Raw genomic sequence first — 20,156 nt, 5'->3', positions numbered from 1 at the left:
ACGAGAGCAGGGCTTGATGTGTTTGTATGTATCGGCACCTGCTGTGGCCCTCATCCTCCCCTGTACTGTACTCTTTCTAGCTGGGATTGACTGTCCTGCTACTCAAATGCCTGGATTACTTTTCTGATACAGATGACTTCAGGTGGACTGTAGATTTGCTTTACTGTTTTCTTTCCATCAGTATTTGAACTGAAGGTGAATTAATTTCATGGACTGAAGCTGTATTCTGAAAGTTGAGCTCTTCTTGCTTTATGTTCCTCAGGAGCAGGAGTCTAATCGATGTTTGTGAACACTTGGTTTACAAATGCCTTGAATACTTGATATTTGTCATTAAAAACTGAAAAAAAAATCTGCTTTGGGTTTGATTGCCAGGACATGTTTGTGTTCAGTGTTAATTGTAGGGTTGAAAGATAAAACAGTAAATTCATTTGTCACAAAGCAGGTAAAAATAATGCTGAAACATCACCATGAAGGTTGGAAGGGTTTATTTCTTAACAGCTTCATGGCTTTCCTGAAACCAGAGTTGTTTTAATACTCATACACACATTGTCAAGAAAGAAAATAACAGTACCGAGTTTCAGAGAGGGAACATCTGTGTTGCTACTGAGTGGCACCGAGAAGTGCCACCCAGTAACAGAGAAAACCCACTGGCAGATTAGCGTACTTGAACAGGATGTCTTAAATCAATGACCTTGGAGTATTTAATTTGAGGCCGTGCCTGCTGTGTATATATTGACTATACTGTCAGACAAAGCTGTAACAGTGTACTGTCATAACCAGTTTTATGGGACTATACGATTACATTCAAAGTGAATTGGCCATGTGCAACACTAAATTCTCGATTATCAAAGCACTACAACATACAGCACAAGATTAATTGGTGACATTTCAAAAAAAAAAGTTACACAATGAACAAATGTTTTCTCACCCCCCGTGATTGTGTAAGCTTTTGCTTGGAATGAGCAATAAATCTTTGTTAAAATAAACGTGAGCAGTGACACGTGCAGTTCTGCAGAGCAAGAGCAGGTGCAGTGGTGTGACTAAAGAGACAAATGTTTGCAAAAAAAAAAAAAAAAAAACCTGTGCCATTTTCCCACCTGCTCAAAGTACCAGACAGGTTGTGTTTGCTGCAGCTGGGTCATTCCAAGGCTGTCAGTCAATCTTAAAAGTATCATAAAGTTACTATCACAGACTTTCCCATGATTGTCTAAACTGGTTTTCATATTGCTATATGTGATAAATTTCACCCGTCTGGTAATCCGAGGAGGTTGAGGATTTCAAGTTTAACTACAATAAACAGAACCATGTGAAAATGTGAATAATTGTTGCACAAGATATTCATGATGTAGTCATTGCATAATCTATGTCCATTTTGTAACTTTTTCAGAAGTGACAATCCAGTTTTCATCTTAGTTTTAGAAAGCAGTCAATAGAAATAATCATTTCATAAAATCTGATTTCACAGTGGACACATTTTTCAAAGCCACAAACTGTGGAAGGTCAGTCATTTTGTAGAAATGTTCAAAAAGTGCATTTGGGGTCAAAATGTTGCCGATATCTAATTCATGAGTGGTTACTTTTGATGATGGAGTGCACTGTGATTGGGTAGGATGACTAGTCTGTTCCAAGACTGCAGCGTACCTAAAAGGTGGCTATGCTGACTATCCATTCAGACGCTGAAATGGTTTCACCACTCTAATAATCAGTTTTTCATAAAAAATATATATTAAAAACATCAATGGTGTTATCCATTTGGAATTAAACATATTTAATTCCAATACTCAAGTTTAGCTGCGTTAAGGCTTTTTCTTTTGTAAATATATATTTGGAAAAAAAAAAAAAAACATAACACTGTTTACTAATAAATGGAAGCACTTGTAAAAAAATAAACATTAACTTTAATACTCATAATACAGCTCTGACTCTTGACTGAGGCAATGTCACCCGCCGTTGGTGAGCTCATCTCCCAGTCACTGTGTCTCTGTGACAACCAGCAGCACATGCGTCTGCCTCAGAGGGTCTGATTGGAGGGCTGGGACAGGGAGCCGCTGCCCTCATAGTCCAGGGTGAGGGGCAGCGCCTGTCGAGGTGGCACCTGTAGTGCCACACGTACACTCTGGGGGGTGCCAGTGTGCAGGGTGGGGGGGCTCCCGGTGGTGCTGGCCTGCACCTTGGGCCTCAGTGTCTGTGGGGAGAAAGGGAGGTAGCCTTGGGCCTGGAATATGTCCTCCTCTTCCTCAGGTTCCAGGCCCAGCCCCGGGCTCTGCTCGGGGCCAGCTGTCTCTCGGTGGCCCAGGCCAGGCTCCAGCTGGCCTTGCAGGCTGTTGTGAGTGCGCAGCAGGAGGTCGTGTTGCGTCTCCAGCTCCGTCAGTCCATTCCCACTAAACACCTGTCCTTCTCCGTCCATCTCCTCCAGCTGCTGGGCCCACATGTCACTGCGGACAGTGGGCACGCCCCTCCTCGGAACTGATGAGGATATCACCGCCGATGACGGTGACATCACAGACACCACGGCTCTGTCTGCAGGCCTCTCGGGAAGGTCGTTCACAACAGATTCCAGTTTCCTCTGCGCTGTGGGCCTGGGTGTGGGTACTGGTGACGGTGTTCTGGTGGGAGCGGGGGTGGTGAGGTGAGCCTCCGTGACCAGGCTGGGCCAGACGTCCCTGGTTGGGGCCAACTCTCTTCCACTGCCCTCTTCAAGGCCCCCGGCCCCGGAGCCCAGCTCTGGCAGGGAGGAGTCGTCAAGCTTATGGGTTTGGTTGAATTTCTTAAAAACGTGTCGCAGTGCAAACATATTATCTACATCCTTCTGGAAGTTGGCCCAGTCGTCCGGGCTGGGGCTGTAGTCAGGCCTACATTCGTATAGGCTTTCGTTGATGCTGTACAGATCCTCCAGTCCCTGCCAGTCCACCTCCTCCTCTGTCAAGTTAGGTAGTTTAACCTTGTCGTCCGTCCCATATTGGCTGTGTGCTTGAAGAAAGAGAGACAGAGACTGTCAGGCTCTGGGATTGTTTACAGTGAAGCACACAGAGCTATTTTTTCACATTTGTTCAGACAACATGCAGTCATGCCCAGCTTCTGGCTCTCACTACAGCAGCCAGGTCCATGGGGTTAGTGGCCCCCGCAAAACATACACATACGTGCACACCCACCCACACTAACACACACACACACACACAGAAATGCACTCACACACTTAAAAGCAGCATTACTAGATAAACACAGCGTTGACACTATGCTGAAGCCAAGAGTAGTGCAAACACATGCTGCATAAAATCATGTTGGAAAGATAGAATGAAAAAACATTTTGTGATGCTTCATCATGATAAACTGATAAACATATTGGCTATGCTTCACAGCAAAATGGCATAAGTGAGGATGGGCCTGGGCTGGATTGAAATAAACACCCAAGCAACCTGAAATCAAGGAATTAAACAACAGTAAGGAAGGAAAAAAGGCAATCAACTTCTGTGAAATAATAATAAGAAAATGAGCCTGCTGCTGAGTGGTGTACCCCAAGAAATAAAAAAGATGAATGTATACAAAATACTATTAAGAAAGAGGCATATCAAACAAAGGCAGTGCACGATTTGGGCTCGGTTTCATGTCTAAATTTACAGCCAATTCAGAAAAGACAGAAAGATACTCTGACTTGACCACGATTTAAAAAAAAAATAAAAAGAGAGAGAAAATATGGATGCCTGTATTGGTTGGCTTTCCTTGTGGGATCAGCTTTCTGGTGACTAGTGCAACTATTTCAAGCTCTGGTGTGGAGTGAATGCGTCAACTGTAAATAAAGAGAATGGAGATGGTTTGGGATAGGCTTAGAGACTCACAGGAAGGAGAGGCTTGGTCTCCTCTTTGACCACTTTCGATGCTGCTGTTGCCTGGTAAGCAGGTGCCAGAAACAAGAGGTCAAAAGGGAAGAGGTCAGCGGGGGGGACAGAGAGGTCACAGCAACTCAAGTGTCCACTCTACCACTAGCTAATGCCATGAGCAAAAATGCAGGTCATTCTGAATGCCACGTAACATCGTACGGTGATGACTGTTGATTTGTGGATATGGCCAGCATGGAGGATGATGTTAAAGCTACCATGTAGAATGAGATGCATGAGGGAGATGATACAGTGTCATGCATTTGCATTCGCGTGCACTTGATGTTTAGCTGGGTCTCAGGTAAAAAGCGCATTTTCAGCACCTCTTCTTATGGATTTTCCTTCTTTTTTAAAAATTCAGCCATGCTATCCTTAAAATGGCCAAAACAACCAGAAAAGGCCAACTTTGTGTGTAGATCACAACTTGAGCAATACAATTTTTTTTTTATAAAAGCGCCATTTGCACTCTCAAGCAAAGGTATGAAAACATGAAGCAGAGAGTGAGTTACAGCACAAATAAACTGTCTGATATGAGCGCATGTTCAAGTAGCCTGAAACATCTGCAGACTGACATAAGGCAGCAGGTAAAGGTGCATAGATGGTGCCCACAAGTGTGACAACAAAGGAAGCTGCTAATTTACATTAAAAAAAAATATATAAAAAGGTCTGAGGTTATGATTTGTTAGCGTGTCCCCAACATGCAGCCACAGATCAAGTGCCGGCACTCCATGGATGGATATTAGTGGGAATGAGGCAGTTTGGTCCATGCAGGTGTTAAAGAAAAGCCACTGAAAAGAAACAAAAATTGTGGATACCTGTGTGGCTCATAGCTTCCTCCATCTTTACCTCCTGATCAGAAAAATAAAAGCAATTGTTAGTGCTTTGAATCAAGGAGATGTAGGGAGGGGGAAATGATTCATTCACATTGAAGTTTTCTTCATGCACAGCTGCCCTAGGGAAAAATGTAATTATTGGATGACAAGAAGGGGAAAGGGACGAAGGATGCAAGGAGGGGGAATTTCTGGGGATATGGATGGTGGTGGAGGAAGGTAAGGAGGAAACTGTGGGGTTGGATGGAGAAATGAGGATTGGTCAGAACGGAGTGGTTGAAGTGGTGGAAAGTTCAACAGGGGCTTTCCCTTCAAGGCAAAATACACAAGGTTATCCAGTAAGGTGATAATGGTAAAGTCTCACTCCACAAATAGATGCAAGTAATTGCTGGATCCAATTCGTCCAATAGTTAAGTTTTAATATAATATTTTTTCCAACAAAAACACTGCTTGGTATAACCACAATAGCAGTTTCATTGGTTCAAGGAGCTGGCATTGTACCCAGGCACAGGCAGCCAGTGCAAGTAAGAGATTTCAGGCTGCTATGTGACTTGTGCTGGCATGGTTTTGACAACTCCAGCATGCCAGCATTGAAATACAACCAGTTTCTAAGAGCAGCTTGGCCAGTTCAGTGCTCTACTCTCCAGCTAGTAATTACAGACATGGAGTTTTTATCTTCAGGACATAAACAGCGCAGCCAGTTCATGCCACACACAAACACTACAGCTCAGCCTTATGGGCTTAGGTCATGTAAGCATTACTTATTAACCACCAATGTTGCTGGGGTGTCTGCTCTTGAAGACGCTTGGACGCTGTGGTGGCGGTAAAGTAGAATGTGGCTGCTTAGAGGAGTGATGCTTGACAGGCTCATGTAAAATGACAGCCTCAATTGCCATGATGACAGCATCCTCCAAATAATATCACTAACACTCAATGAGTCACAAGGGGGCAAAAGGCCAGGACACACAATTGTAACTAAGTGTGTTTCAACTGTACAATAGCCCTATAGTTGAACTTTATGAGAAAATATGTGGAAACCTAATGTCTGGAGCACAATTCAATTTATAATACAGTATATATACACTGTGCGTATTGCAGGCAGGCACCAGGTCCCAGGAAAGCAGAGGGTGCTGGGATGAGGGCTGAAAAAGAAAGTGTCTGCATGTGTGTGTGTGTGTGTGTGTGTGTGTGTCATCATCAAGGAAACATCAAACAAACAAAAGGACACATACAGGTCTCAGTGACGATTCCTTGACCTTCACCTTAAAGTTTGACATACATCACAGAGTGGATCATCCCCATTCACATGCAGCATGCAGATAAATAAACACAGGCACCACTGAGACTGGAACAGATTCAAAACACAGCAGAGGACTAGAGTGAAATAACATCATTATTACCATGAGCAAGCATCACACTGCCAATATGACTATATACCTATAATATTACTACTATAAAATTTACAATTTGATGATTTGCTCAACACATTAACTTCAATCTAAATCTTCTGTGTGTAAAATCTGTTGCAGTCATTGTCTCAAACTCAGAACTACCGCTAAACCCATAATATCAGTCCATATATCCACTTATCTCAGTGTACAGTTTAAGTAGGAAGATATACAAAGAGGCAGGATGTTATCAACATTTTTACCTGTATCCAGGCCTTTTGGGCGAGGGCTACACTGCTTGTGCCCTTGACAACTCCTCATCTCCATCAGCTGGGCATGGAGAGTGTTCAAAACGTCTCGATCCACTTCATACACCGCATTGGTCAGCTATGCATGTACAACACGCACACAAACACACACAAGGACACATTATTAATCCCATGTGCCTATACCTGTAAGTGTTATTGTCTTCAACAACTCCAAGGATAAAAGCTGTCATGAAATCTAACCTCCAGTTTTAAAGTTTTACATTTTCACATTAGTTCATATGAAAACCCAAGTTCCCATGAAACGCATTCAAGAGAGAAAAAGATTTAGAGAGGGGGAGTGAAAACAGATAGACAGAGGCAGGACGCACAGCTAAATGACAGGAGACAGTTGTGGATTTTGCCACAGCAGAGTTCACCCACCTGGTACGGGTCACTGTTGAGGTCAAAATACTCCAGGAAGCCAGTGGCAAACTCACAGAACAGTGTGTTGTGGGTCTCGTTGATGGTCCTCAGGCACCAGTAGGTGTTGTTGTTGGAGCTGGTACACGCACAGAATCCGCCCACTGGAGAATAACCAAGAGTCAGTTATTGCTGTGAGTTTTGTCTTGACTATTAACCACTATCTGTATTGACTCTAAGTGACTAAGAATTTCTTTTAGCCCTAAAAGAGACAGAAGAATGCATAAATAATGTATGGATCTGGTGTCCTGTGACAAAACAGTACATGTATCAAAAAGTAATGGAGTGGTGGAGATAGCATAAATGCTCAAAAAGCGGGCTGGTGGGCTAAAGTTTGCGAATCCCAAGTGTGGCTGACAAAATCTGGCAAAGGAATGTGAATCCGTAATGCTCTCAACCACTACTGTCTAAGTGCCCTTGAAGAAAAGGCACTTTGGCCCAAATAGCTCCAATGGATCTGCGTAATGGCAAACAGACACACTGGGTAATTCCAAATTGTGTGAGTGTGAATGAGTGCAACCCTCCCGGGCCATGGAACGGTTTCCACAAGGCATTTCTGTGAATAAGAATGTGCTCATAGTAATCTTGATGGATTAAACACAAGTGAGATAGGTGTCTGACCATGCTGCATTAAACTGGACTGCAGTGGGAGCAGCTGTTAGCATGGGTACATACAGTTCCAGAAGGGGGCAGTCTGCCAGTGGTCATTGTTGTGGGTAAAGCATGTGAGACCGGGCAGGCTGCAGTCATCGCCCTTCCTCTGCCTCTTCCTCTCCTTCCTCTCCTTCTTCCTTCTCCGGATCTCGTTGTACAGTTGGGCCTTGCCGTCCACCTCCTGTGCAGCCTCCCTGATGGACAGTAACATGAGCAAATTAAAAAACAGAGCGATGCAAAGATGACATCAGCCCCTATCATCTCTAGTGCCAGCAACCACAGTGGTGGAACCTCGGGAGGGAACTTCCAGAAGGCAGCGCTGGGGCCAGGACATGACAGTCTGTTTACTTTCATGTTTAAGCTCTTACTATGTCCAATTTTCTCTGGGATGACATTCTAGCCACTGTCCCTCTTCCTCCCTGCCTAAACACACAACAGTCACTGCAAAAAACAGCTGCTTTGTATTGGCATAATCTGTTCCCAATGTTTCCTGATGCAAGTTGATCACTGTGTTTGAGGGATTGACTGACTTCCCCTCTGTTGAGTCATTATATCTTTTCCATGCGGCTAAGTCAATCACTTCCACACACACACACACACACAAGGTCCCTGGCCATACATTTGCTGTGCTATTTATTTCCCCTCCCTGCTCCCTGCCACACACACGGACACACACATACATGCTGGACAAATTTCAGTCATCTAAGCAAAGAAGAAATTTACGAGCGACACTCAAAATACCACCTGAGTTAAACAGGCATGAAGCGACCATGCAGATTTCTGGCAATGATCAAACGACACGTAGATATATCAACAATGTCAAACAATATTACAATATTTCAAGAGGTGTATTTGATATGTACACTATGAGTCAGTTGCAGATTACGTGGTCAGTATTAATGAGTATGGAGAGGGATGATGATAAATGGGACAAACCCATAATTAGAGGGGAGAGAAACTCACTTAAATGGATGTAGTTGATCATTCTTGTTCTTCAATCTCTCTGCCTTGTTTCTGTCTCCTTTGCTATAGTAGCTGGTTTTAATAAACAGAGAAAGAGACTAAAGACCTGACAGAAAAGTTTTATCTATGGACTCCAAGGGTTTGGCATGAAGCCCTGAAATACCGTAAGCTATAGATGGAAATAATTTTATTAACTTGAGAGAAAATGACATGAAAGGAGAAAATATATATATATTTTTTGTGGTCAAATTTATATGACTAACCTCCTTTTTCCACAGTCACATTCATCTGGTCGTCTCCTCTTTAGATGCCCTCTTACTTCCCGAAGGTTTTTGATTTTGTCTTGAAGTGCTTCAATCTGGAATTGAATATGCAACAAACAAACAACACACAGTCAAACTCAGTAACAACTGAACTCTTATCTCCTGTGATCTTGCATGCGGCGGTTATGCTGGCACAAAGAATTTCTGTCTTGTTTCTATTCACATTATGTGTTAGGGCATTTTGATGAGGGTAGAATAATGCTGTTCTTATGTGAAAATCTTTCATCTCCAATTTTGTTGACTTTCATATTTTCACTTCGATTGAAAGAACATGGATTTATGTGGCTTGAGAAACATTTTCCATCCCTGGGCTTATAATATCATTTCAAACCCCACTTGATAAACTCAAAAATGCATGGCTAAAATCAAGGCTGCTTTTCTCAGCTCCTGAAAAGTTGACATTTGGAGATACGTGTGCTTTTACCCAACAGCTATGGTAACTTTAAATTCCTGGATTTCTAAAAGCACAAGCAACCAGGAGAGAGGAGTGTGAAAGCCAAAGCCACAGTGCCTGGCCAATCAGATTGCGGGACAGCATGTCAATGTAATAAGTTTGGCACTCACCTCCTGGTCCACATAGCTCTTATGGTCCTTCCACGCTCTGGAGGACTGGTAGATTTCTCTCTCACAGTGGACAGTGTCATTCATCAAGATGTAGCACCTGAGAGAGATACACATAACTCCTTTACACAGCTGTTTTGATAGAAAGATGAAACCATGTAGATCCCGAAAGCATGCGGGATTACCTATTGAGATACTCTTGCTGGGGTTTAGATGGACTTAGTTCTTACTTGTGGGTGACTTTCACAGAGTTTGGGTATCCAACCGCATTGGTGTCATCCGCCAGCATTTCCTCTGAGCCATCATCCGACCCCAGGTTGAACTCTGGGTCTTCTGCGTTGTAGTGGCGCTTTGAGATGACACGGCGTCGGACAGCTGACTGATCATCTGCCTGCAGGTCAATGTCATATATCTGACCTTCAAACTCAACAGACAGAGACCTGGCAGGCCGGGTGTGGACAAAACGTGGCCGATAACCTGCAAAAAACATAGTTGAGCTTTGATACTTTGATACCAGACAAGACAATCCGGTCAGTGTCAGAGAATTTGTAAACTCACAGAAAATCATTCTATAGTCAATTTAGTATATTTTCTAAGATTGACCACTTGACTGGCCCACAATGATGAAGTAAACCCCACCCATCCCGAACTTCAATTATTTGTCCTAAGAAGCAGGACAAACAATTGAAATACACCAAACAAACAACTGAGAATTATTAGATGGGCATTGTTCAGGTGCAACTCTTCCAAGGTGCACTAGATGGCATCACACCATTCCAAACCATCTATCTCCACAACATGTACATGCCACCATCCGTGGAACAAATTCCAAGATTTGTTTCAGGATGTGTTTGTTTTCTTCGTGCATCTGTCTCCCTTTACAGCCTACATAATCCATTACAGTCAATCATGGCTTAAGTCCTTGCAGACTCTGCAATTATTCCCATTGGCATTGGGGGACAGACAAAAATACAGTGTGACAACTCTGGAATAAGCTGGATGTAAACCAGTCTGCCCCAGGCCCTGTTCACAACCCTTGAACAAAACAGCTTTACTTGTGGTCCTCTATACATGCGTGTGCTATTCACAATCCCTTTAACTTATTTTACATGGCATATTTTCTGCAGACAGTCCTTAATGATTATCATTTCTGCAAATACACCAAATATATCTCAGCACTGTCCATCTGGTTCATCTGCAGTTGTCAATACCCATGCATACTCACGTTGGCTAGACAATGGAGGGAACTGACGGTGGGCGCGGCGGTCTGCCCGGGAGGGCTTGTAGAGAGGGTCCCCACAGTTGCAGCCCCTCTCTCGGGTGTCATAACTGCTGTGGGGTCTGAGGCTGCGGGCCTTTTTCCTGGAGCTCTGCTTCAACCCACCACCCTTACACTTCTGGATCCTCCACTTCCCTGTGATATCCTCCACACAGTGCCACTTCTGTCAACAACAAACCAAACAGCATTAAAGAAGGATTCTGTCACAAATACCTCGTGTTTCAGTGTCTGGATTCCCAGGGATTTAAAAAAAAAAAAAAAAAAAAGCATTCCTCAAGTCCTCAAAAAGTCCTTAATCAATATTGCTTTCAGAAATTCCCACAGGTTAGCATGAAAGTACCATTTATGTAAGTGATATGGAAAACATCATATCAGATTGCCAAACAAGGCCTCTGTTTTGCTCTGATTTTAGAAACTCCCTGAAACAAAAGAGTTTCTGACAGACATGTCAGGCCAATTTCAGACAACTTGTGGGAAAGAAAGGCCTCCAAAAGCAGCAAGAAAGATAAAACAAAACTACCACATGAGTTGAATTGGATCTGTCTGGTGTCTGTAAACATAGTGGAAACCCCTATCAGTCTCACTGTTCCACTGGATATGTCTGTGCCAAGTGCGTCAACCAGTGGAATTGTGTAAACGTATATCCATGCCACGCACTCTCCTACAACCTCGCTGTCTATTTTAGCATCCATTCCCAGTAGAAAAGCCAGTTTAAGCTAATTACTGTGAGAAGTGCTTCTAGTTAGAAATGGAAGAGCCAAATCCACAGAGCACGGTGCTGGTGATCAGTGGTGAGTGTGGGAATGAGGGTCCAAACAAAGGGCCATAGGGCAGATCAGATTTCCTCTGGAAGTCTCATATAGTGATAAACAGCTTACGGGCTTGACGAAACAGTTATATCAGGATGGGACAAGGAGGGAGGAAAACAGAGGGAGAAAAAATTTTTATTGTCAGTGGGATCAAAACAAACTCTTTCTCTCCCCCTCCTCCCTGTGCATGGCTTTTAAAAAGGCACCACAGTCGCATTGCAACTGTGCAGGACAGCAGAGAGGGATGGGAAACTGAAGAGCTGGGTGGGAGTGGTTAGCTAGGGGCAGACATGGACAACCATGCAAGCCAAGACATGAGCGGTAAGTGGAAGACCCAAAGTACCGCAAGTCATTCACACTGTCATGTACCTCCAAAACATAACAGAGGCTGCACCATGTCCCTGGTGAGCAAATCTAGTGTACCCACAACAAACCCATATTATTATCACATGACCAGATCCAAAGCACCACAACTGCTCCAGGTCAAAAACACAACAGAGGCTGTGGAAAAAATAAAAACCCAAAAAAAGAGAAAAAAAAAAAGTCTATCTGAACCAACCACCATGTGGTCATATCCAGCAGACAGTAACTCTCTTTCTTCTCTTCTAGAACAAAACATCTCTCAACCTAACCTTAATCAAGTTCAAAGCTGAAGGGCTAATGCCTTTTTTTGAAGATCCTGTCAATTCCTGGAAATCTGCACTATTTTTCCAGGGCTTTTAAGCTTCAGTACAAGACTCAAGCTTAGCCAGGGTTTCGACCTGTGATATACATGTGTAGGTTTATAAAGACATGAAATACATCCTGTGTCATCCTCACTCTTATCCTGGCTTGTGTGTGTGCATGGACAAAATGAGAGAGGCAGAAAAAATGAATGTAAGAGCAAAATGAAAAGGAGAATGAGAGAGAGAGAGAGAGAGAGAGAGAGAGAGAGAGAGAGAGAGAGAGAGAGAGGAGGAATAAGAGAACATGAGGTATTTGCAAGTTGTGAGTGAGACTAAGACTTTCCCCTCCATGTCTGTAAGGATCACTCCACTAGGGTTCAGGCTACTCACCAGCTGTTAAATCATGCCAGACAGACCATTTATGACCAAATCTCACATATTACAGTGTCGTCTGTAGACAATTACAGGTACTAGAGCACACATATATACACATTGATCGTGTCCTTTTACACTTGCATACACATGCAGCTGAGTTTGCAGTAGAATCGCTCCTTTGCGGTCTTTAATAACTGATTGAGTGTTACATGGACACACTTATGTGGCCATAAAAGGGATCTGGATTGCATTAGTTCGCGCCTCTGAAATTCTGCCTGCCACTTAATGCTACCTGAAAATTGTAACAAATTGCATTGTTCAGGTCTGTCTGCTCCATGGTCGCATACCACTTACTGTAGGTCTAGCCGGTTCTGCCAGAAAATTAATGGGCACAGATGAAAGGAAGTCCCAACAAATTGGTCCACCACAAAACGGTGCAAAAACGTCCAATTATGGACCAATTGATGTAAAAGACGATTTGACTTGTGGCTCCGCAGAACGCTGGCTCGCCAGGCAGTGGCTATGTCAAGCAGAGAGGGCACTACTATGAGAGTGATATGCACCTCTGCTGCTGGAAAAGAGCTGAGGGAATACGACTTGCTAGATATGAGGGGGGCTCACTTCTGTTCATATAAGTTTGTGGGAATAAGTGTGCTTGTGTGTGTGTATGTGTGTTTGTTTTACCTGTCCAGGCTGTTCACAGGGTGTCTGGAATTCGGCCTGCTGGCACGTCTCTTTGACCTTCTTGTACTTCGGCAGGCTGTTGGTGTGCTGCGTGTTCACCGAGTCATCTTTCTTCCTTAGGATTTTTCTGCACAGCACAACAGGTTAACAGAATGAGAGGGGGAAACTGAAAAAGTATGAAATCATCATCGAACAATGGACTTATTCATGGAGTCTATATACACAAAGTACAGCGCTCTTACTAAACTGAGCAGTTTGTCAGCATGTGTAATAGAAAACAAGTATTCACATTAGGAGTGTTCTCCATTTTTATTGTCTGTCATTTCAGTTGTGTGTGTTTCTCATGGTCGTAGCCAGTGAATGGATAGGCTGCACCGCGTCTGTGTGTGCCAGTGGAGGGTCAAGGCGTAGAGCACAGCTCAGCCTCACACCAGTGCTCAGCTCTTGGCCAAGCTGTTTGACCTTGGCTTGGCACCACATTCAGCCACCACCACCCCCCCTCCCCACCTCCCTCATCCACCCCTCACCACCACCAGTCCTGGCCAAGCCTATGCTGAGCCCCATGCCAACCACACACCCCTTCCAGACACGCACACCAATGCCAGCTCTCTGCCAACATGACCTGGCTGCCCACAGACAGAACGACGACGACAACGAAGCAAAGAACAACCTGTCCCCTTCCAGAGTAGGACCGCTGTCTTGTCCTATCCTGTTTGGCATACTGGGCCAGGGGGAAAACAGCCAATGTTCACACACTGGCATGGCTGTTTTCTCTAGCTTCCAGCCAAGGGTGATTAAAGAGCTAACAGTTGTTGTCTGTGTCACTCCCTGATGGCTACATTACATAGACGATTGGATTCTCAAACAGTATAGTCTGTCCCAGCTGTCAGTTAGCATCTCACGAGACTCAGAGGTACTCTAAGGTAATGTGAGGATATTAAATCATACAGTATATCACATTAGCTACTGTGTGTGACTGAAAGTTCTGTGCTGCTACATCTGCGCCTGAGTAACAGAGTGAAAGGTCTGCGGAGGCTAATCTCAGCACTTAGAGAAGAGAGCGCCAGCAGACAGCCTTCATAAACAGTATGGATTAATGGAGGAATGGATTAAAAGAACTAAACCCCTGACAGGTCAGGGGTCATGCTCTTTTCATTTCACAAAGAGCCAGCGAGTTCCCCTGTCACACAAGTATATACCAGTGGGAGACTGATTTGCATCAGCAGCAGCCAGGCTAACTGTTTTTAAACTCTCGAACACGTGCCTGCAAATGTTGATGTATTCACTGGCGCATGAGAAAATGAGTGAGGAAGAGATGGGAATAATAGCAAAGGGACGAGAAGGCGATTGGCAAATAAGTGTGGATGTGGGGAAAAGATGGTGTGGAAAAACAGCAGCTGTACGGGAGTGCTTTCTCTGAGTGCATAATATATCATTACACACACTGCCAGCACAGCTCTGGACACCAACAGCGATGTTCTCTTTCCCTCTCTTTTTCCTACCTATGCCCTCTGTTTTTCCCTCCTACAGGATGAAGTCTTTTTCTCCATTTTTTTTTTTTTTTGCTTGGCCACTTCAGCCATGTGAAGAGTAAACTGATGGGATTATTTCTCTCCGAGTTGTTAGATTTATGACAGTTTACTCCTGCTATTAGCGCAGTTTAGCATCAAAGACAACCGAAGGGGGCTGATGAAATAGTACAGCAGTGAAGAGGTTAAATAAAGGACTTAAGGGGCTTGTCAACATGTGTGAGGCTGTGTATGTGAGTGCATGTGCTGCAAAGAAAACAGTCTGGAGGAAACAGTCAGGTGCTGGCCACCGCACAGCTGTTGAATTCCACACTGAGGAAGTTGGCGACATGACCTGTGAGTGGATTGAGTGGGAGCCTTCCTGCCATTCCTCAGGTAACATCATCCTGAGCCTGGCTAGCCCTTGTTTATTTTGTGCATGTCTAGGTCTACCATGTCAATGTAATGTATCCTCTGTCTGTCCGTCTCTGCCAGCGCAAGGACAGCAGGCTAAGTCAAGTTTAGTGTCTCGGTGGCGTGTTGAATATGCAAGGCCCCTGCGGAGGACAAAAGCTTGGCTTGTTTATCCTATAAGTGATCGAATGGCTTTGGTCACACATGTGTCAGCGCCTCTTGCGTGAACTGTCATAATGTGCCAGCCGTTTATAGCTTTACCAAACAACTTAGAATATTTCGATCCCCTTCCATCACCACTGCCTTCCAAGCCGACTGTGGTCAGGAAATGTCTGTCAGATAACAAATAACTGGGGAAAGAGGCTGGGTTGCTGGAAGAGGGAACATACATCAGGCCTCACACATCTTGGGTTCAATGAAATGTTTTGTCGGGTTTGCGCGACATACAATGTTCTGCAATGACATGGATGTGCCTGTGGTGTGGAAAGGGAATAAAGAACACCAGTTTACCCTCGTTCCACCAGGAATGTGTCCCTCCAGACTTTGGGTTTCCGGTTGGGTTTGAATCTGGGAAAACAAAACGCACAAAGTTTATAGAATTCATATGGCTTGTGCACTCACCATCAGCTATGTTGGTCACACAGCTAGCCAGCATTATGGACGTTGATCACAGCACGCTGAAGACTTTGTGGTGTCAAATATGGAATATGATCAAATACAAAAATAACCACAAATGCTGTTTAGCATTTAATGGAATATGTTAGTCCTTTCTGTTGCTCTGGAAATGTGTTCCAGGGCAAATGATGTCTTTCATGTAAATGTATTTCCAAAGCTTGATTTTAATAGTCCACTATAAATGTGCTAATATGACGCATGTTCAACTGAGCATTTTTTCAATTACTAGCAGGGGGTGAAAGATTTGTTCTCTCATCGGACCCCCCATCAGTATCTATGGTTTCCTTGACAAACACCTACAGTAGCAAACTAAATTGGAAGAGAAACTTCACAAGAAGAACCTCAAGGAATTTGAGCCAAAGTCCCACAGCCAAGAAGAATCCCTCAAATTGCACTTGAACCCACTTTCTGCAGAGCCGAACCAGGAGCAATTACTTTGGCTGAAGAACTTTGGATTTGCTAAATAATGTCTAATGACCAGGAGTGTAGGGCATATTATGTACGCAAAGCTATTACTGTGAATTATTTGCATTACAACATGGCATGATGGGACCAGACAAACCTGTTGCCAGTCTTCTCTTGCTCCAGCAGCTTAAGGATGGACTTTCCATCCATGTCTGGCGGGGTGTCCAGCCCGGCAATGTGGAGAATTGTGGGAGCCAGGTCAATGTTCAGGACCAGATGAGGATTGCTGTAGAAACACACAAACAAGCACACACACACATTAAGCTTTACTTAATATTCTATACCTAAATGATGTACAATTACAGGAATTTGTATTAAAAAAAAAAACAAAAAAAAAACACACACATAAAGACCCACACATTTCCAATACATTACAATGTTTTCCATTGCCTCTAATTTCTGAAACATCTGGACACATGCACACATTATAATTTGCATACTAAAGAAACACGATAATGTGACTTTAGTGAGTGGCTGGTCTTACACTGCCCCTGGCTCCACGTTGGGTCCTCTCAGGAAGAAGGGCACTCGGATGTCAAAGTCGTAAGGCATGGACTTGCCCTTGACCAGGCCAAACTGACCAATGTGGTAGCCGTGGTCGGCAGTATAGATGATGTAAGTATTGTCCAGCTCTCCAGTTTCCACTAGCATGTCATAAACCTAGGAAACAAAATGAATAAGATTGGATAGACAGAGCACATACACTGACAGTTAATTAAATAAATACATATCAATTCCAGAGAAGGCCAGATAGTAGTAAGCGATGCAGGACGCTTTCACAAGAAGGGCATTTTCAGAGGGAGTGGCTAAAGTAATACAGATTGCTTCTACAAACACAAGTACTAATAAAATGTTGGGTAACCTCAAGCAAATACCACATGCATATTGTAACTGCATAAAATGAAAATAACATTTGAATAGAGTGTACCCATTCAAACACAATTAAAAATCCAGAGGAATTTACCTTCTGCACTGAGTCATCCACAGACATGAGGGTCTGCAGCCTCTTCCTGTGAAGGAAGTTGGTAAACTCCATGTGGATGGGTCTCATGGGGCCTGTGTACTGCATGATCCAGTGCTTGTCCATATTTGGGGCGTAATTGTAGCTGGGGGTACTAGGAAGGAACCAAACAGGAGAAAGAGATCAAAATGTAACCAAGTTGGCTTAATTTCCATTTTTATCCAAGGACAACAAAATTTCTTTCCATAGTCTGGACAAAGCCTCACATAAACACATAAAATACATATATATACACCCATATCCATACACACACACAATCCATCCAAAAGTGTCATCGCAACAGAGCATACACCAAGTAGCATGCCAATGATGAAACTAGTGTTAAAAATGATTACACATATGTCATGTGTCTGATATAGTCACACAGAGGTAAGAAACAAAAATGTTTCTGGGTGTCCACCAAAAACATAGGAGGCATCAGACCATATAACAGCCACAAAGAGCCCATTTAAGATGCCAGCAGGCACCTGTCTGCTACTTTTCACAAACTACTTCTTGGTAACAGGTGCCTGTGGGTTCCTCTAACCTGCTGTCTACTGTATTTGACAAGCATCAATAACTGGCCTGTTTGTTGAGGGAAATGTCTTAATGCTCAGCAGCCAGCACGCTAGCAGTTTTTCCACGCCTCCCTCTGACCATCTCTCCCCTCACACAGAAACGAGAGTCTCCCTGCTCCACTGCGCTCTTGGCACACACAAGTCATTTGAGGGTTGGCACATGCTTAAGAAAATAATAGGCTCCAAAGTCAAGTTTGCAACAACTTCTGGACCAAAAACTCAATAAGTCATGGTCATTTGAAATGGGGGCAGAAAAAAAAGCGTGGATAAACAGTGAGGGAGAGGGAGAAAGAGTGTTGTTTGTGGAGTTGTGGCTGAAAGAGGCGGTTCACCTGTCTGTTGTGGTATTAGTTGTTAGGAGGAGGACGGGGATGTAGGCCAGCAAGCCAGTCTGAGAATAAAGTTGACTTTTGTGTCCGAGTCTTCTGTGGTTCGAAGTCCATGAAATACCATAGTGAATAGTATAATTATAACATCAGAAACCAAATCAAGTTTAGAATGATGTAGCTGCAGTGTCCCTGGAATGCTACAATCACCAGGAAATAATTACCATTTTAATTTGGATGTACTTCACTCTTAGAGCACAATAACTCAAAAGGACTGGGTTCCAACCCTGTATAAGCAGCCCCTATGCAGCCTATCCAGGCATAGATACTTAATGAAGACCTGCTTTGGGAGCTGCTCTGCTCTGACTGAGTGAGCTGCCTTTTGCTCTCTCCTCCTCAGGCCTTCTTTGTGCTATGGGTGAACTCTTCACCCACCCAGCCAGGCGGTCTAATAAGCCTCACAATGGGACTTGTCTCTGGGCACTGGGCCACCAAGGTATGGGGCCCTGGGCACTGGGGAACCAGGAATGCAGGGGTCAATGGAATGAAGCCAGTCCATATAGAAGAGGTCACACCTGCCACCTGTCACATATAGGCTGGTGTTTTGTGGTATTATCCCTAGATTACAGCAATCCAAGGCCCTGTATTCACATCACAATGCCTGTTGACAATACAAAACCTTGGCATGGTAGTGTCCAACATGGGGCCTTAGCTTAATATGGATTACTGGCTTTCCCTAAAGCAACTTGTTGTCCTGAATATCTTACATATTATGTCTGTTTTAGAGAGATCTCACCAAACATCTCTATGCTTTAGAGTGAGTCAGTAGCTAGGCTTACATCTAAGAGACAGGCTAAAAACACCTTGGGTGAGGAATGTTAATGACATTAACATCAAACCCTCCCCTGCTATTGCTCCCGTCAAAAGTACAGATGCCTGTTTGATTTACGAGCTGGCTCCTCTTTTATTGCCATGCAGTCTCTTCCCAGACCCATGCATTACAGATTAACTGTATATGGCTTCTACAGCCAATAGAAAAAGTGGCTGAGCAAACAAAGTTGCAGTCATAATTTTCCATTACCTGGGGTTAGGTAGCTGATCTTTGCCAGGGTCTAACCAGGCTTTTGTGGGGTGTTACCAAACCTCCTCCAACCAACCCAAATTCAAAATGGAAAAGTGTCCAAAATAGAATAATGTCTGAAACAGAAGTTGCTCTGAATGAATCTCTTCATAAATCAAGTTTTGTGCCATATCTGGTCATTAAGTGTGGAGTCAGCAGCTACCCCTAAAGCCCACACCCACCCATGCCAACCACCTGTCCAGCCACAGTGGCAACACCACATTTTACACACACTGCACCTACACACTATCACTGGGGCAACCCTTAAGTCACCCTAGGGCCCCAGCTCCACCCCCTTCACTCAGAGGCTCAAGCTAAAAATAAATTAATAATGTCACAATGGACACAATGCATTCCTCACATCCCAGGAGCCGCAGGGAGAAACTACTGATTGATATGGACAGGGTCAGGAAGTCCTCTGGGAATTACAGAGGAGGGGGGGCAGACCGAGCGGGTAGGGATGAGGAAAAGAGACTGAGGAGAGAGAGAGAGAGAGAAAGAAAAAGAGAGATGAATGCTAAGTGGGGTAGAAAGTGAGAGGAAGGAACTGGGAAAGATAAGCAGAACTCTGGGGGAGGGACAGAAATAAAGCGGGACAGTGAGCATAAATGGCAGGCTTGCGGCCTAGGCCCCTGCAACTGCTTCTCTCACACTCCATCCCTCCCCCCCAGCCAGAGGACGAGGGCTCCCTGGGAGGTGGATGGAGGGCCGATGAAGGGACGGCAGGGCACGTTGCCATGGAATGACCCAGAGTATCAGAGCGCTGCCACAACTCAGTGATGAGAGATGTGGGAGGCCAATGTGGGCTTGGCATGAAAGCAGTGCTCCATAAAAACACCCATCCCTGATCTTCTCCCTGGTATGTGCCCTAGCTATTCTTGGATGATAAATCATTTTGATTCCACGCTTGCCGAGCTGTCGGCCCTCGCAGCTTCT

At 44.1% G+C, this 20,156-nt stretch overlaps 1 protein-coding gene across 8 annotated transcripts in view; it reads right to left on the bottom strand.

Moving 5' to 3' along the window:
• Positions 1–467: 467 nt before the first annotated feature.
• sulf1 (sulfatase 1) overlaps positions 468–20,156 on the bottom strand; it is a 95,416-nt gene continuing 75,727 nt past the window's right edge. For 5 of the 8 annotated variants that reach the window (XM_030078954.1, XM_030078951.1, XM_030078952.1 and 2 more), the window contains 14 exons: positions 17,161–17,311; positions 16,681–16,856; positions 16,294–16,422; positions 15,567–15,623; positions 13,135–13,261; positions 10,548–10,764; positions 9,553–9,799; positions 9,326–9,422; positions 8,702–8,796; positions 8,439–8,510; positions 7,497–7,669; positions 6,783–6,925; positions 6,357–6,480; positions 468–2,970 (listed from right to left, as the gene is read on the bottom strand). In XM_030078954.1, the coding sequence (XP_029934814.1) occupies positions 2,012–2,970; positions 6,357–6,480; positions 6,783–6,925; positions 7,497–7,669; positions 8,439–8,510; positions 8,702–8,796; positions 9,326–9,422; positions 9,553–9,799; positions 10,548–10,764; positions 13,135–13,261; positions 15,567–15,623; positions 16,294–16,422; positions 16,681–16,856; positions 17,161–17,311 (2,767 nt within the window). In that variant the 3' untranslated portion in view covers positions 468–2,011. Of the gene's footprint in view, positions 2,971–3,836; positions 3,888–4,690; positions 4,725–6,356; positions 6,481–6,782; positions 6,926–7,496; positions 7,670–8,438; positions 8,511–8,701; positions 8,797–9,325; positions 9,423–9,552; positions 9,800–10,547; positions 10,765–13,134; positions 13,262–15,566; positions 15,624–16,293; positions 16,423–16,680; positions 16,857–17,160; positions 17,312–20,156 lie in introns of all 8 variants that reach the window. The other 3 variants (XM_030078956.1, XM_030078957.1, XM_030078955.1) reach the window with 3 other exon arrangements.

Source organism: Myripristis murdjan, chromosome 20, assembly GCF_902150065.1.
Source record: "Myripristis murdjan chromosome 20, fMyrMur1.1, whole genome shotgun sequence".
In the NCBI taxonomy this organism is placed as follows: Eukaryota; Metazoa; Chordata; class Actinopteri; order Holocentriformes; family Holocentridae; genus Myripristis; species Myripristis murdjan.
Note: the sequence above shows the minus strand (reverse complement) of the source record. Positions and strands in the feature narration are given on the sequence as shown.